Source organism: Helicoverpa armigera, chromosome 18 (genome assembly GCF_030705265.1).
Source record: "Helicoverpa armigera isolate CAAS_96S chromosome 18, ASM3070526v1, whole genome shotgun sequence".
Taxonomy (NCBI): Eukaryota; Metazoa; Arthropoda; class Insecta; order Lepidoptera; family Noctuidae; genus Helicoverpa; species Helicoverpa armigera.
Window position 1 is genome coordinate 2,224,693 of NC_087137.1, and position 18,155 is coordinate 2,242,847.

The window sequence follows — 18,155 nt, forward strand, 5'->3', positions numbered from 1 at the left end:
CAGAGGGTACTACTACCCACACCCGGATAAAAAGTAGACAACGTCTCTTCGTAGGCTCTAGGTTGTTTAGGTTTTAATTGACATTCACATATATACAACTTAAAACGAATAAATTGCAAAGTTGGTAAAAAATACATTTAAATTGGTTCCTCAGTTAAGGCGTAAGAGCGCGATAGACCTGACATTTATAAAATTAGTAAGTATCATGTATTGGAGCTGGACTGCAGAATTGATATACTTAGTCATACTCATTTTTATCGACATGAAAATCAAAGATCAATGTAATAGTGGCACTATACATATTAAAATAGAAAAAAGCAGATCAGATAAATCAGGTTTATATATGACCAATAGCAACCAGTTCTCGTCTTGAACTTTTTATCTAAAGATAAACTTCCTCCAATAACCCTAACTTTCCAAGTGTTATCACAAAGAAATTGAAAGAGATTGACTATAATATCCGAAAAAAGCCTAAAAAAATATAACCACAAGTTGAATATTTCCTCGTTCGAAACTCAGGCCGAGTTACGCAGAAATTGTTTACGCGACAAGAAAAACAAATGGCCAAAACCTTTATAAGGAGGTCCAAAAATAATATTATTTATTTTCCACGAGAGAGATTTTACATAAATACGGCGCTTCCTTGTTTGTTTCAGAGTTAAAATGTTACGACTTGCTGTTTGTTTTTCGAATTTTCTAATAGTACACAGTGTAGACTTTTTAGTCAGCCGACAATTTGATTGGGTGCTTGATAAGTACTGAAATGTGCGCACATAACAGGCAGGTATTGGGCCAGTATCAGACCGACTGAAAACTTTCATTGAATTCATATTTTGTTTTTATTAGGTTAGTTTTTTTTATTTATTGCAAATATGTAAAACTTTTTTTCCAATCGTGCGGGCAGGCTTATGATAGAAATAAATTGATTTTGGACCTCAGAAAACCTTGCAACATTTTTATAAATTTGTTGATTGAATATAAGAACAGATCTGTCTCTTAGGTATGTGTCAGGTTCAAATAAGGTTTTTTATTTTCGTTTAAAGATACATATATAGAGGTATTTTACCATATTTTTAATGATAAAAAGCGGGTGTGCGTGTCCTAAAAATACAAGAATGTAACGTGTTTTTCTAGAGATGAAAAACCAGCATTTTATACTGTTTCCTTGTACCAGCCTTCTTTTCAAAAGTAGGTACAATATTGTGATGAATGGATGAATTTTGATTGATGGAACATGTGAGGTTAAGAAACGGGAATGCGTGAAAAATTATCTAAAAAAACCTTTTTTATTTGGGGCGTAAAAATGTTCATACATTTGCCGACCGGGTTAAAAACATTCCTATTATATTTAGTTCTTTTGAAACAAGTATTTAGGACATACTTCTATAAGTCCCTTTATAAGTCTCTTTATAAGTTTTCTCATTTATAAAGGCTTTTTAGTCATATAGTTTTTATTGCCACATAAGTATTATGAAGTTCAGCGAACGAAGCCTACTTATATTTATTTTATGTTTCGAAATATGATTTTACTCTGATTAATTTATATTTTTGGTTTACAAATTATATACTGAAATAGAAATTTGAAATTGATAAAAGCAAAACTTTAATTATGTTGTGATTAACGGATTATTTATTTATTAAATTATACAAATAATTATTTTAATGCCTACAATCCAGATCATAATATGAATATTAGTATTCTTCTTCATGCTTTAGAATAAGAATAGAATAAGTATGATATAAAATATTTTTTTTTATATGTCGCATGCATAAATAATGTTTAAAAGGTAAATAAAATTATAGGTATGCTAATTGATTGTTGTATATTCATTTATTTTAATCTCTTTGTACAGCTCTGATAGTCGTTAAAATTATTTTAACTCTCTTTTTATTTTAAACGGGTTTTGCCCAACTATCAATGAAAAATAAAAGGGTGTCTACGTGCCAAACATACTCGATTCAATAAAACTTTCAACGAGCCACGTTGAAAACAAAAAGATTTTTGGAATACACCAAAACCGCGTGGAATTTTTACAAAATAGCTGATGTTCAGTAAAAAAACCAAGAGTAATTTCGTATATATCCGGGTAACGTAGACAACTGCGGTTATAGGCATAAGCGCAAATTAGGTAGGTATATATAATATTCCTAAAGTCAAAAAAGAACAAGGTAAAAAAGTACGTCAAAATTATTAAGGAAAGTAGCCCAAAATGACCGCACGTATTCCTATAACGTTGGACCAAAAATTTCAAGGTCAGCTCGGGCATATCAAAGTGACCAGGTTACACACCCCAAAAATTCCCACCCAACAAAAATCAAAATTCTCAAAGTCCAATCCACTGACCTGTAGCATGCAGTTTCCTCAAAGGATCCACAATAGCGAAGTATCGATCAGCTGACAGCGCCGTCAGGGTGAACACCGACACTCCAATACTGACATCCTTAGCCGCCTCGGAGACACGGCATACGGTAGCGCCCCATGGCCAGGACTCCACAGTGTAGACTATGGACGTGAATGGTACGCATGTGATGATGACCAGGAGATCAGCTAGCGCGAGGGAGAGGATGTACCTGGAAGAGAGTATGAGGTGAAAGAACTGTTTGTACATAATTTCAAAAGTGGTGAGGATAGAGATAAAATCTTTTTTCAAAAAATACAACCAACAAACCAGCCATAAAACCTTTTCCCATGTCTGACAAATACTATGATGATAGTCACATTAAAATTGACCCAGCTAGACGCGAGATATTTGTTTACAAACATATATCAGGTCAAACTGAGAACTTATTTTTTTTTAAGTCAATCAAAAAGAGAGAGAACGATGCAAGTGACTGTTTTCAATCAACGTTGATACTTGAATTTGTTAGGTACTGGATGCCATAGATTCCCAGACCCCCTCCACTCAGGCGAGGTCGGAGTGCCGCTGGGCCTTTTTAGTGAGTATACCGGGAACGTGTTTATTGGGGAGTCCCACATACCCCTCTCCCGTCCCCCGACGGGAAGGGGATGCGTAATAGCATTTTTAGCCCAGCGACAACAAAAAAAAAAAGGTATTTTTATTTTATTAGGAAATATGGTTGTAATGACGTATTACGGAAGTTTCGCTGAATTTTATAAAAATACATGACTGAGTAGGTATTGGATATCAATAATCAGTAAAATTTCAATAGGAATAGATTCGCATCCAACACTGAATTCCTACTAAAAGTATTCATTACGGTATGCTTTTCAAACGAACAACACATTTTTCTATGAAGCTCAGAAATAACTGTTGAATGACAGGAATTGGTAACACGCTTCCAAAAATAACTATTTTTAGGGTTCCGTACCCAAAGGATAAAACGGGACCCTATTGTTTTCGCTCCTCTTTCCGTCCGTCCGTCTGTCACCGCCCGTATCTCATGAACCGTGATAGTTAGAGAGTTGAAATTTTCACAGATGATGTATTTCTGTCGCCACTATAACAACAAATACTGAAAACTAGAACAAAATAAATATTTTTGGGGGCTCCCATACAATAAACGTGATTTTTTTACTCATTTTCTAAATAATGGTACGGAACCCTTCGTGCGCGATTCTGACTCTCACTTGGCCGGTTTTTTCTAAACTTCCACTAAAGTAATATTGTACAAGTGCTGGTCGTAAATAAAAAGTCTATAGAGTGACGTCACATCGTAAATCTTAGACTCTTTTATCTTGACACAAGAGTATAAAGGTAGCGTGCTCATTAAATAACGCACTATTTTTAGAAATGTCAAGTTTTTGTTACCTAGATCGGTCTAGGCTTGACCTTTATAAACAAAAGCTATATAAATATTTGGTCACACAAATGAGAAAATATTCAATTATAATGATTAAGTAGGCACGAATTTTTGGTCATAAATTAAGATACAGTATCAATTAAGAATATACAAAAATAAGAAGCGAGAATGCACTTTATCACTCACTTTCGTTAATCCGCAGTGTCATTAAAAGTGAAAATGTATTCAAATTAAACCGAATTGAATTTACGCGTGAAAATTACAGTAAAAAATTCAAATATTCGTCAGTTCATGTTTTTACTTTTTATTTTTAGTTTATTCTTAATTGCGAATACAGCCAATATGTAGACTTGAAGACTTTTAACATTATACCTTCTTGTTTATATTCATATATTTTCCTGTTTTTATTCATCCCTGAAGTTAGAGGATTTTTTTTATTCAGCTATTAATGTTTACGAACTCTAATAAAATTATCTAAACGCACTTACGTATTAGGCACATTCCTCATAGCTTTATGGCGTACAAACACGGCGACTAGAGTACCATTCCCCACCACCCCTATAACAAATATAAGGGCGAAGATCAAGGGTACTATGTACGTTTCTGGACGTTCGTAATACGGCTGATAACTTTCTGAACTGTTCATCATATCGTCGTAAGTCTCGTTGTAATCCTCCATGGTGCATATTCTTTCTGTAACAAGAGAAATATGCTTGAGAATAATGACGTGGTAAGTAAATTTAAATTTATTTGGATTAACACGCAAAATTATCTCAACCGCCCCTTTGTTTATCACATTTTTTTTAAATATTTACATTGGTAAGAAACGGAAAACTAAAGTTATGTCTGCGCCTTTCTCAACCTATATCTAAAAATAACTACAATAAATAAAATCAGTTACATAAAATTGGCTTCGGCCGTGCTATTTAATTACATCAATAAACAAAGAAAATAAATAAATAAAAAGCTTAATTATAACCTCTCTTAATGGCAGTGCTTAAAATAATATTTGTAAAAATAACAATCAGACATTGATGCGTGGGATTCTTATGTTCAATAACGCAGTATATAATGTAAACGCCAGTATCGTAAACGCCCACTCGAGAACTTGATCGCTATCTCTTTAGTCACCGTAACATACAGCTTTTGATGACGTCACAAAATGTTGAGTGGCTTTTTTATTTACGCGTGATACGGTTTATCTCACACGTGGTATATAAGGTTTGTGATATAAATAGATTTAAGTTATAAAAGTGCTAGCTTCAATCCGCGGTTTCATCTGCCGCTCGAGGGTGCTACTTCCAGCACACAGGTAATAAGACAGCTTATTTGAAGCTACTTACCAGGTTTTGAAGCTATACAGTGAAACGTGTAACGTGAAATATAAGCGCCGCTAGAAATTGTTATTGTTTGATTGGGTATTTGGTGTAAACTTCCAAAATAAGTAACTGTTCGGTACATTTATTTTACATTACAAGTCATGATCATTCTTGCTTTTCCTTAAAGCCAATTATTACAAAAGTTGGCGCCATTTGCCGTAAAGAAGTAATCAAAATCGACAATAGAAGATCAACACCATAAAAGTCCGATTCTTTGAATGATTTGTATCGAGTCATGTGGGTCTAATTAACTTTGCGTTTTGGGACGTGATTTATTCGAATGCGATAAAGGTAAATTAGTAGAATCGATGGTCGATGTAAAGATGACACAAATACTGTTGGTTTAGTTTCTGAAAAATTATTTCACTGTTAGAAAGCTACACTTTTCCTGAGTAGGCCATATTTTATCCGGGAACAGGTTCCTACAACAAGCGAGTGAAACCGCGAGAAAACGGCTAGTTTGCTATTAAAATAATCAAAAGAAAGACACCGTCCAAAATTAAAATTAACTGTGGTAAATGGTTATTAAAATTTTGCGAGATATGGTCGCCTCATTTTGTGACTTCGGGTGTAAGTAAATTAAAATTTATTTTCATTAAAATTTGCGTTTATAACTAGTTAACGCTTACATAAAGTTCAAAGTGATAAGAAAATAGGCTAATAAACCTGACGTTAATTACTGTAATTTACAAAGGTTTATAGAAGCGGTTTTAAGTTTCATTTTACTTATCATTATAGGCCAAATAGTTTTAAGTGGATTGGACAAAGGACTCCTTAAAGCTTAGTAGTCATTTGTACTTGAACTGACAAGGCCTATCTGTACTTCTTTAAAACAAATATAATTAATTTGGGAAAGTAATAGTTCATAGTAACACATCTAATTATACGTCCGCATTAATTTAGGAAAGTTATAAATAGGTAGTTCATAGGTACACATCTAATTATACGTCCGCACTATAGTTAATGGGTTTCAAAAGATTTCATGAAATGAAAAATAAGCTAGTCTTATAACCTTAAAATTCATTAGATATCAAAAAGTACTTTTTGCATCAATAAATGGATGATACCTAGATATTTTGAAACCTGCCTGATGATATGGAGATTAAAAAAAAAAAAAACTAAACCAAACTAAGCTACTAACTAAGCTTACAATGACAAGTTCTTATACAAGTTTGATCAATGTAATGTATTCGTATCAAGCCTCAGTTTAATTCATTTCATTACAAAAATAAAGTCGCATTTCTCACAAGACCCCTTCTTTGAAAATTTGTAGTCACAAACCCAGCCTATTTTCCCAAATCGTCACAATTTCCAACAGCCATTAAGTAAGAAAATAACTCTTGAACATAACCATTGTCAAGTCGTATAAACTGCGTTTAACCTAAAATTTTACTTTCGCAAATTGTCGTCAATTTTCCAAGTGGCTTGTAAAATATTAACAAGAAGAGATTCTTCCTTTATTACTCAATTACACTGAACTTGATGTTTTCCTGTCAGATTTTGTGTTTTTTTTAAGTAGAAAAAATTTGTTTAGGTTGCTCGAGAAAATTGGGTCGTCAGGTAATTGGGTGTGAGGAAATTAGGAAAGCGTGATCGTTTTTTTTTTGTTGGGACATTAGAACTTTTTATTGCAAGTCCTTTTTCTTGATTTAATCTGGGTTCTAAATAATTAGAGATATCATAACTATAATTGCACGAATTATGAATTTGTTGTTTCTTCATTTAAAGTTTATTTATTTAAGTTGCGGTGTTGACACAGTAACGATATAGTTTTATGCTAGATTGGTCACTGAGGAAAACAGCTTGTTGTTTCGCAATTTTCTTGTTATTTTTCTGTGTCCAGAATAAATATACTGTGCTATCTATCTGTGTCTTGTTTTCCTTAGAAATACACATCTCAGATGCACAAACACTATACGGAACCAATATCTGCACGTCGGATGTTTGTTTGGTAATCGAACGCTGTGGAAGCTGTGGACAGTACAGGACAGTGTTAAAATAACACACACACACACCAAATTTATCTTATATATACAAGTATGTATGAAGATAATATATAAACTCAATAAATATCGTCGTAGCTACAGTCTAAAAATGTCCACAGCTGTGCAGAAGTAGGCCTTTGAAGATTTGCAATTCTCTGCGTTGGGCATGCGTATTCTTGAGTATGTGTGGGATATTTCTTAGCTTTGGAGATCTTTCTGCCCAACTCCGAGCATATGTCACTTGCGCTATGTAGTGGTTATACTGTCACCAGCCAATCGTCAGGGCCTCGTTTGTTTTTCAACAGGATGAAACTTTTCAAGTAATACCAAAGCGTCGGGATATACATTCATCCTCATTCAGTCTTTTAAGGGGAAGGCAATCTTTCTATTGTTTGGAGAGAACTTTACCTCTTCCTTGTAGAAATCATGAGACATGATAAGACCGCCTGAATAAAATAATGCTTTAACAATCTTTAGAGTCCGATTACGTTTAAATCGGTTTAGAATGCAAACGGTACAAACTCATGTTCACATTCATACACAATAGGATAAAGGAATCGTAAAGCATTAAACTCCTTTATACATAGAAAAAGAGAATATATTCTGATCCGCTTTGAAAAGAAAATAGTAAGTACATACATGGACTTTTATATTTATGTACTTTTGGTTGACAAATCCTTTTGTAGTTTATTAGTACATTCACAGGATAAGATAGAGTGGCCTTTTGAAAGCCAAAGTATTTTGTGGTTTATTGAAAGCTATAAATAATATGTCTTTTTTATCCTACTTATGAATTATGGCCGTCTTTTATGTTGGATGTTTTTTCATTCTTACATCTCTGTGTCTTTGTATTCACTTGTTTTTTTTTTCACGAGGTCATTGTCCTCGAGTATCGTGTATAGCCAGCTTACCCGTACCTACATATATCTTAAAAGAGAACTCAATCCCTAGCGCTTTACCCGAATGTGCAAAACAATCCACCTTTGGATGATGGAGACACATACCTTGAGTTACGGTAGACCCAAAGAAAATATATTTATTTAAATAAGAGACAGAAAACAATACGAGATATAACCAAAACAAAGTAAATTGAATCAAGTCTGTTAGTTATTAAGCCCACAAAAAATTGTAGCCCGCCGTTTTCAAAATAGGCTATTTTTGTGAGTAATTGAGTCTATTTTTGAGCTAAAATTCGCGCTTGTCTGTACCTAATGTCTCTAAAGGTCGTGGCATACATGTCAACTTGGAAAGGGATCACCACTAAATTCATTTGAGGCAGTCAGAAGCATTTGCATGAAACTCCCTACAGCAATATACGCATATTATTTGGTAGCATAAAGGCGAGATTACACCAGTGTATGGCATGTGACCCATATAAATTTTTTTCATCTGGTCCACTCGCTAAAGCACCTAACAAAATGCGAGCGAACACTATGCAACAGTTTTGGTAGAATCTCGAAACAACTTAATCACCTCGCCTCGGGGCAATAGGTACCTACACAGTAGCGATCAGTTTCGTAGTAGATATGTGTGCTACGACCTTTAGACTTAAGAAAGCTTACGACACCTTTGTAAAAAAGATACTTTAAATGTTTTGTTGGCTTTTATTTGCGTTTGTTTTTATAACTGTAGAAAAAAATAATGTTTTATTTTATTCTCTCAGATCTGTCTCCAAATACTTTGTAAAAAACTGATCTGAATGAAGTGTCGCCATATTTTAATACTTTCGTATAAATATATCGGTATTAACAAAATAATTTTCTAGTAATAGTTATCTTAATTAGTTTTCAGTAATTATTAATTCGATTTATTCATTACATTACAAATTCAACAAAAAATGCCTATCAAACTATTTGTTTTCCACAAAATAAACGATTTTATCTTTATAAAAAATTATCCTCGTACGCTAGAAAACACATTACTTGATTAATACATTTATAATTAATGGCTACAAATGAAATCGAGATTAATATCTATTAGATTACAATTTTAGTAAAATTGTTCTCGATATAAAAACGAATGAGAGTGAGAATCGATATTGTTATTCGATGCGACATTTAAAAATAAAAATAGTTTCGATCCGATTCGTGGGTATAAAAAGATTTTTGCGGCTTCGTTTGGTAGCGGGCGGGAATTTACAGATTTACATACATTCGTGTGAAACTACGTATGTCTTTGGGCAGGATAAACTATAAAACACAAGTTTTATTCATGTTATTTCTACGGATACATGAAAGAATAACACGTGAAATAATAATATCACCCTATTCTGCATTCATTCCCAAGTCGTATAACGTAAAGACGTACTAAAATTGTTATCTACTATTTATATATTCATCTCTTTATATTTTTGCGAATTACGTATCCCATTAATTGACAACGTCATAATCTTATCTCAGACTAAGCAGAGCTATGCTATTTGCCACCTTATACATATCCATATTTATTGTTATTATAGATATAAATGTTTCACTTAATTTGGGAATTAATCCCCTGACTCCGTCATAACAGGCAGATATGTACATATCTGCCTAGTGTTAGTATTAACACTACGCCATTTGGTAAACATATAGCATCGATAAATCTATTTGCAAGGAAAACAAGAAAATCCCAAGGCGCGTGAATCAGTCTGGTAAGGTAAACCTCTTGAACCCTTTGGCAAGGGTTTACATGCGAACGTATATATTACTAAAGCAGCTTACAGATAGTTGCCACTGAAGACTGAAATATTTGAGCCTAAGAAATCTGTGGGACTTATTTTTATTACATTCTGAAAAAGTGTTGTTTTTTGCAATTAGTATTGAAGTTTTTAGATTCCTATTATTCCTTATATACTGCTGGTTTCTGTAACTTATCTATATACATACTTTTTCGATTAGAGATTGAGAAATAATTTTCATGGAGCTAATGTCAAAACTCAATCGAAAATCAGTTGAAGAAAGTAAAAATATACGTAATATTATAGAGCTGAGCTGAGCTTACAAAGAGTTTGTTTGTTTGAACGCAATAATATCAGGTATCACTGATCCGATGTGTTAATCGCGGTACAAAAAAAATAAATGTAACAAAACAAATATTTGGAAATATGTAGCGTACATTTTATTTGTTAGTTATTAAAATCTGGCACGTCACGCACGCATTTTCGGGACAAAAAAATATATTTTTCGTTTGTAAAAACTGTTGAAACGTGATTAGTTATCGTTACAATATAAATCGGTTTTCGAATTTAAAACTTTAAATCGTTGTTTGTTTTGTTAACATATGATTTTTTTATTATTTGTATTCATTTGAGTAGGCACTTTACCATAGGTACATCGGTCTTTTATGCAAAGATTTTTAAATAAACAAATGAACTATACAATTATAAAAAAAGTTGGAAGCCAGTGTCATATTACCAAGAATTCTTTAGAGATATTGAGCTAGCGACCTCTAGAGGGCTTGTGAAAACTATAGTTTGCTTTATGCAATCTGATTTCTACTGGTATAAGAGTGCTTTCACACCAGACCATTTAGCCGCGCGTAGCACAAGCGCTTTGCGAGTTGAACATTTTGATTTTTTTCGCGTGGTTCCGTGTAATCCTTTGAAAAAGTATCTACTTAGTTGTCAATTACTTTTACGAACGTATAACAGTGACGCTCTGCTGTGTATCAAATAAAAATAATAGGGGTTAAAGTATGAAATTGCCGATTTGTACTGAAAACCTAAATTGTATTTTTTTTTAATTTTTAACAAACTTATTTAATCAAAATAGTTGCCATTATTATCTATACATTGCGGTCATCTAATAAGAAGGTCATTTATGCCTTTACGATAGAACTCTGAGGATCTAGACTGCACAAACAGTGTGAAAGAATTTTGTTCTGCCTCCTGGGAAGAAACTTCTTGTGACGTAGATAATTGTCCAAATCACAAAAAAAAATGGTCGTCCGTTAGAGCAAGGTCTGGCGAATATGGAGGAAGACGAATAGTTTCCAACTGCAGTTCCTGAAGAGTTAAAACGGTTTATTTTGCTGTATGAGGCCTCGCGTTGTCATGGAGCAATAGCGGTGAAGGTCGATTCATGAGTCGTGGCTGTTTTACTGCTAATTTTTTCAACATTATTCGGTGTTCGGCTGGGTATCTGGGTAGTTTGACTAGGATCGGCGTTCACCGTCTCTCTTAATTTCTCGTTAATCACCTGTCAGGCGGTCTTTCTCATGGCTCGTTCTTCAAGTCGAAGTTTCCACCACGAAAGCGTTTAATCCAAAATCGCACGGCGCGTTCTTTAGCAGACACCTCTTCAAATGCAGCATTGATATTGCGGGCTGTTTCTGTCGTTCAATCCCGCGTCGGAACTCATATTCAAAAATTACTCAAATTTTCGCAGTATCCATCTTTCTTGTTTAAGTTGAATAACAAAAACAATTGAACATCGATAATCAAATGTTTCACATTTTTTAAAAGAAGAACATCACAGAAACCACGTGAAAAAAGTTCCATTCGAAAACCTCAAACCATGAAGACTCTATGGCAATTCAAAAACCTACTAGAATAAAACGGCAATTTCATACTTTAACCCCTAATACTTTAACGTCCCCACTACTCTATGGTGTTATATAGTGTAACATTGTATGTACTTCAAACCCAAGACAGAAGTATGTAACTAAAGTGCTGTATTGTATAGTGACGTAACTCACAACATACACAAACAAAAACACATAGGAAGTGGCAAAAATCGGGCGTTTTCAGGCTGTCAAATGTTTTTTTTACAGGCTGAATAATAGCTTTATTTAAACGGTATTAAAATATTTTGTCATTCAAGCCGAGTTTAATCAAATAATTTTGATTTTTTCAAATAAGAATACGCAATTTCATAATTAGTTGTCATTTGCGTGGCTTTACTAAACGAAAAAATATTTGACGCACATCAAAAACTAAACAACAACGAATGCCATATAATATATTTAACGTTCACAATTTAATTTAAAACTGGTTTTGTTAACGAGTTTCAGGTTAAAAACTCTTTGGTTCGGTTTTCAACTTTGTTGTGGTGATGTCGAGTTAGGGTTTTATTTATTGACATGCGGTTTTTGACTGCTTCAAACGGAACTTTGTGTCGGTATGTTCAAGTATTGTTGACAAACCACCCTTTTTAACCATATCCTGATTAAACGTTGTCAGTCGTCAGTCGGAAAGTATTGCGAATAGTCTGATCAAGGTGTATCGTTTCGAAGTACCTGTTCGGAAGATTAATATAGGCTTGTTGCTCCATTTGAAAAACTAGGGCTCCGATGCATCCCGTTAGACTGGAAGCGGACCCCATCATAGTTGGAAAAGGCTGGCAGATTAAGACGATCCACAAAATTTTAATATAAATTGACCCCCAACATTCATTAGAACGCAGCAGACCGATAAAATTTCGCATTTATAATTTTAAAGCCAAGAATTATATAACCAGGTAACACTCATCATGGTGCTGATTTTTTACGAATAATGTTCCAGTAAAATGTTGATCATATACTTCGTTTGCAGCCAAAGCGGCTATAATGGTCTTATATTGGCCATAATATTTACATAAAATAATATTACAGGGCAACCTTCATGGTGTTATATTGCGTACTTTCTGAAATCCAGGTTGGCGTTTTATTTTTATGATAGGCTAGCTTAAAGCAGTACTTTAAGTGTGAACTGTCGGGTAGAGTATTTTATTTCGTGTCGTGCAATGTACAAAACTAGGCATGTATGTTACTACACGTCGTATATTAGGTTCTATAATGGTGGCCCCTTTTGTAACGAGTATAAAATGACACTAGATACATAGGTACGTTGCGAGACTTTGGGCTGGATCAAGTGTGAGATCGGGGATTTGCGTTTGTCATAATTTGCTATGCCTCTGAATGAAGATAGTATATTTTGTAGTGATTCTATGTCATGCAAATTCCAATGCAAATATAGCTTATAATTTCAGACATAAGCTATATTTATCGGGCAAATATTAATGTTGAAAATTGTGTGGCTGTTGTGTACATTCCTGGGATTACAATATAGTTTCTGGGAAAAATTCAGTGATAACCAGATTTTGGAATTTAATTACATAACCCAATTTAAAATTAAATATAAATTATTTTATGAATGTCGACCACAATTAAATAAGCTTGATAAAATCTCTCACGCTATTTACGTCAATCCGGTATAAATCAATTCTGTACTATCAAGACTCAACTTACAATTTTCGTTCGTAATTTTCAATATTCCATCGTTTCGAATAGTGACACTTTGACAGTGTTTTATTGCGTAGAGTATCAAAAGTGCCATGTCATGTTGTATTCATAGTATGCCTCACAGTAGGATTCATTTCTGCGAACTGGATATTTTGATTTTTACTACAATTGATCAACCAGTAACTGGCTATGCGAATAGAAGTTGGGTTTGATTGAAGTGTTAAAACTGTGACATGTGAATAAGTAATTAAAAATTCTATAAAGACCTTTTCAGAGACTGATCCTTCTAACTGGCCTTTTCATAAAGTTAGGCGGCTCCTATAGTCTGTTTTTTAATCTCGTAGACTAAATTGACAATTGCAAATGTCAAACTTATAAATAATGTTGCTAGCTTTTTTGTGCAGTGTTGTACTTACGATATCGGTTTGTTGAATCGTAACTTTTTATCTATAATACACGAATTTATATTTAAAAGTTTTATATTTAAAATTCCCGTACGTACACATGGATGCACGACGTGCTACAAACTGCCAGGGATATCTGACCACGCAACGCCATGCGTAATCATCAAGAATAAGCGCATTATTTCGGGATGACTTATTGTAAAAAAACAATACTTGATTTTATTAACGCTAATTTTCGGTCGTGCCACATCACTATTTAAGAATTTGCAATAAATTGACAACACTCGTATTGACAGTTTAGTCAACGAGATTAAAAAACTGACTATAGATCTGCAATAATACAGTGCAACAGGTACCTATTACAATAAAATTATTGCGTAATCTTCAATATTAACCCTACACGTACAATTCGTAATATTGCGCAATTTAATTCATCGTCTATGGAGCGCTTTCCACGAAAAAACAACAGCCTACTTTCAACTAAATTCCAAAAGCTTGTTATTTGAGCGTCACACTTATAGAAAGTTCTAGGTTTTTGAAGATTGCAATCGTGCAGGCGACGACACTTAACCAAGTGACGGTCATTGTGAATGCTTGGCAGTTCGCCCGGTCGACGAGCGCTGCCATATTGTACTAACACTTTTTTTTTTAACGTGTCACTATGAAGTTCGGTAAAGTGCTTGTTATACAGCCAGTACTTTTGAACTTGAATTAATTTGATTTTCGAATGAATAAGAATAGATTTTGTTTGTGGTTTGGTTGTCAGATTGACTAATTTGCTTTGCTTTGTTTAGTTTGATTGTTCGCGTTTTGTCGTAAATAACTGAACCAATTTTCCACCGGAAATATAGTAGTTATGGAAAACTTCAAAGTAATAAAATTGTATAATATCCTTTAGGCACAACTTCTAAAGCTGCCGTAACTTTAATAACGCCTAAAGTTAGTTGTAAAACTAATAACACCACAAACGGCAATTTCCCTTCGGATTTTGTTAATAGAAGTCAAAAATAACGGTTTACCATTAATGTACAGTAAATATTGCCTCCAGACGAAAATGTATGATAATTTTTAAATTATAGTTCCATGCTCGATGGTTTCTTTAATGGAAACTATAATATAAAACAGATTTTTGAAATACGTGATATAGGGCACCGGGCTAAGCTAAGCCAAGCTACCGGTGTTTAGAACTTCAGAGACAGGACTCTCCAAATTTCAAGCAGTATCACCTTCTGAATCTCTATTATAATTTTGTTTTTCTGCGACAGAAGAACTACAAAATTTTCCCATTTTTACTATTGTTTAGGTATTTTCCTTGAAAATGTTACTGTCAAAGAAAGGTCACGTGTTTGACATATGAATGTATGTTTGTTCCATTCTGAAGCCTACGCAATAAAATATTTATATATTTTTTTGCAAATAAGAAAATATTGCGCCTCCTTAGGCTATGTTAAAAGTGTAGGTACTTATTATTGTTATGATCTTACACATAAAAATAGTTCCTGAAATTACAACTTTTCTGCAAACAAGCGAGCAAAATCTGAAGCTTTATATTAGTTAGAACTTAGGTATAAATTTACCACAATATTCAAGGTAACTTAGCCAACTCCGATCTGTATTTAATAATTTAAACATCGTTTACAAGAAACAGATTTAAAATAGCTGCTAACCAGAATACTCCGTTTAAACTTCTAAGGCACTATTTTCAGCATTAATTAAGACCTCCTTAGCTGTTTCTGTGAATAATTCGGTACTGTTTTTAGCAATCTCGTTAACAAAACGTTTTGTAGTTAACAAGTTAAAGAAACTTAAGATTTAAAACGATTAAATGGCGGGACATTCAGGTCAAGAGCTGTTTTAGCATAATAAATGGAACTACGATTAAAACAGTACTTACTTTTGTTTGGTAGTTAAGTGAGCTCTTTATAAAAAGCTGGTTAAGATTTGCTGAGAGGTAAGAGGTAAAATATAATAGAGTATGCTCGTTATTTTGCATAGACGGTTCTTGTTACGTCCAATGCATAATATTTTTTGCTTATTATAGGATAGAATATTACAGAATTTTGTTTGAAATATGATCAAGCTTCCGCCAGCATTTCAAAAAACCTTCCTCGATAGACTTTTAATCAAACAAATTCATTCAGGCAGAGAAAATCAAGGGCAGAAGTTAGCTTATTAAATATTGTGGATATTTATTAAACATATTTTGCGATCCACAAAATTGTTTTCATTGCGTATAATATTGTTCACTGTATTTACTTTTGACAATATTGTTGTGTTACTAAAAATAGTCTACGCGAAAAGTTGACTACAACCAATATAGATAGGGTCTTATAATAACAAAAAACTTCTGTAGCTACTTAAATTACTCAAAAACAAGAAGGGCTAGCAAAACCCTTGTCTAACTGTAGGTACTATCGAATCCGACTCTCAATAAAAATGAAAACCAATACGCTGTATTTTTTTTGCCTTTTATAAACCATGGAAAGTTCTGGAACATTTTTAGTAACTGCAATAAACTACGTACGACTGACTGAACGCTAGGCCTCTAGATTCAGTTGTCATGTTCCCATTCGTAGTTCAATGAATATAACGTGGATATGGATACACATGAAATACATTTCTTTTTTCCTAAAAAAGAAATATGACAATGGATTTCGGACGGTTATTTTTTTTTACATTATTTAGGGAGGTGATGAAAAATGTTTTGCCAATTTATGCATTGGTGACTATACGCCATATAGAGGAGGCCGCCATATTGGATTTGTAATGACGTTTCTTAGCTGGTCATCTATTCTCATCATAACTCAGAGCGTGTGCAAAGTTTCAAGTTAATCAGATTTTTTGAAACCGGTGAAAATAGTGCTCAAAGATTCGGTTGCATAGTTACATACATACATTCATACAGCCCAAGCTTATAAAAGCGTGTTAAAAATACACCTAATGGTCTCGACTCACTTCAGTTGAAAACAAAATTAAATAAGCCGATACCAAAATTTAATTAATTGGGAAAACAATATGGATATTACAGGTTACCGGAACAAATTAAACGTAAACCATTAGTAAAATACAATAAATTGATTCTCAGAACTTTTATAAAAATCATTTATTTTGCGGTAGACGGTGAACTCGAACTTTCGTGCACGCGGATAAAAAGTGGGCTATGTACTTCCTCTATAAATGAGCTATCTGGCACTGAAAAAATGTATTTAATACAGATCACTAGTTCCTGATATTAGCCGGATTAAGTTAACATACAAGCTCTTCTGCTTTTATAATATTAGTATAGATGCTATCGACTTAATCTCGATTCAAAATTGAGTTCTATTTCGGTAGTTCTAAAGTTTACACCACTGACAACTTATTTCATTTTCTCTAGGAATCAACTCCGTCTTACAAATCTACTAATAATTCATAGCGATTCAAGCAGCTTAATTTCGGCATACGTTAACCAAAATTAATATTTTAATACATAAAGTTACATCCTACCATAGCATACTAAAATTATACACGCACGTTTTCAAAGGTTGATTTTTTGGATCATTTAACTAACTGGAGAAGCAGTTGTCGTGCCATATTCGCTGAAAAAGGTCCGAGGTATGTCAAGTTTATGCTTGTGTTTGTCTGTTTTGTGCTCTCCGCGTGTAACGATGTGCCAATGCTGGACAAAGACCTACCCAAAATCTGGGGTTATTATTTGTCCATATTCACTACACTGGACATGCGTATTGGTGAGCGAACATTGAAAATGCAAGAGTAAGTTATAACAATTTGTTTGCGTTGCCGCCCGGTAATTAACAGCCTTTTGCAAAGAGATTTGTCCCTACGGCGCCTCCGGTTAGTTAGATGATCTAAGACTGATTCACTGAACCACTTTTTCATTAAAACTTTCTCTACATTCATAATAATGATTAGAATGAGAAATATGTTCGTGTTATGCGAACAACTATTTTAATTAAAGGACTATGTAGTATTATTCCTGGAAGAGCTCGAAGCTTGTCTGTTCATAATGGTCGTTTATAGATAATCTTTAAATACAAAACAATTATTTATTAGCTTTATTAAAGTGAAACTCAATGAAAAGCTATCATCATCATCATCATCAGCCTATCGCAGTCCACTGCTGGACATAGGCCTCTCCAAGTGCACGCCACTGAGATCTCATGAGATATGATACTATACTTCTAGGGAAATGGAACTTCTTGATCTCCGTTTTTGCATTTACTATGAAAAGGTTTTTGTGTACGGGAAGTAGATTTCTAAGGTCGTGTGTGATATTGTCGAACAGATAAATAACATAATCAAAATAGAAATTCCACATGTACATATTTATGTACAAATATGTTTATTTGCTCTCGCAAATAACATTAAAGATCTTGCAAAAGACACCTGCAGGCAATATTTATCCACACATTTTTACAAAGTTA

The 18,155-nt window shown here is 33.6% G+C and overlaps 1 protein-coding gene across 2 annotated transcripts in view; it reads right to left on the bottom strand.

The window, feature by feature from the left end:
- LOC110373200 (neuropeptide CCHamide-1 receptor) overlaps positions 1-18,155 on the bottom strand; it is a 144,667-nt gene that overhangs the window by 38,975 nt on the left and 87,537 nt on the right. For both annotated transcript variants that reach the window (XM_049849201.2, XM_049849193.2), the window contains exons 3-4: positions 4,251-4,455; positions 2,345-2,571 (exon numbers count right to left, since the gene is read on the bottom strand). In XM_049849201.2, coding sequence (XP_049705158.1) covers positions 2,345-2,571; positions 4,251-4,441 — 418 coding nt within the window. In that variant the 5' untranslated portion in view covers positions 4,442-4,455. The remainder of the gene's footprint in view (positions 1-2,344; positions 2,572-4,250; positions 4,456-18,155) is intronic.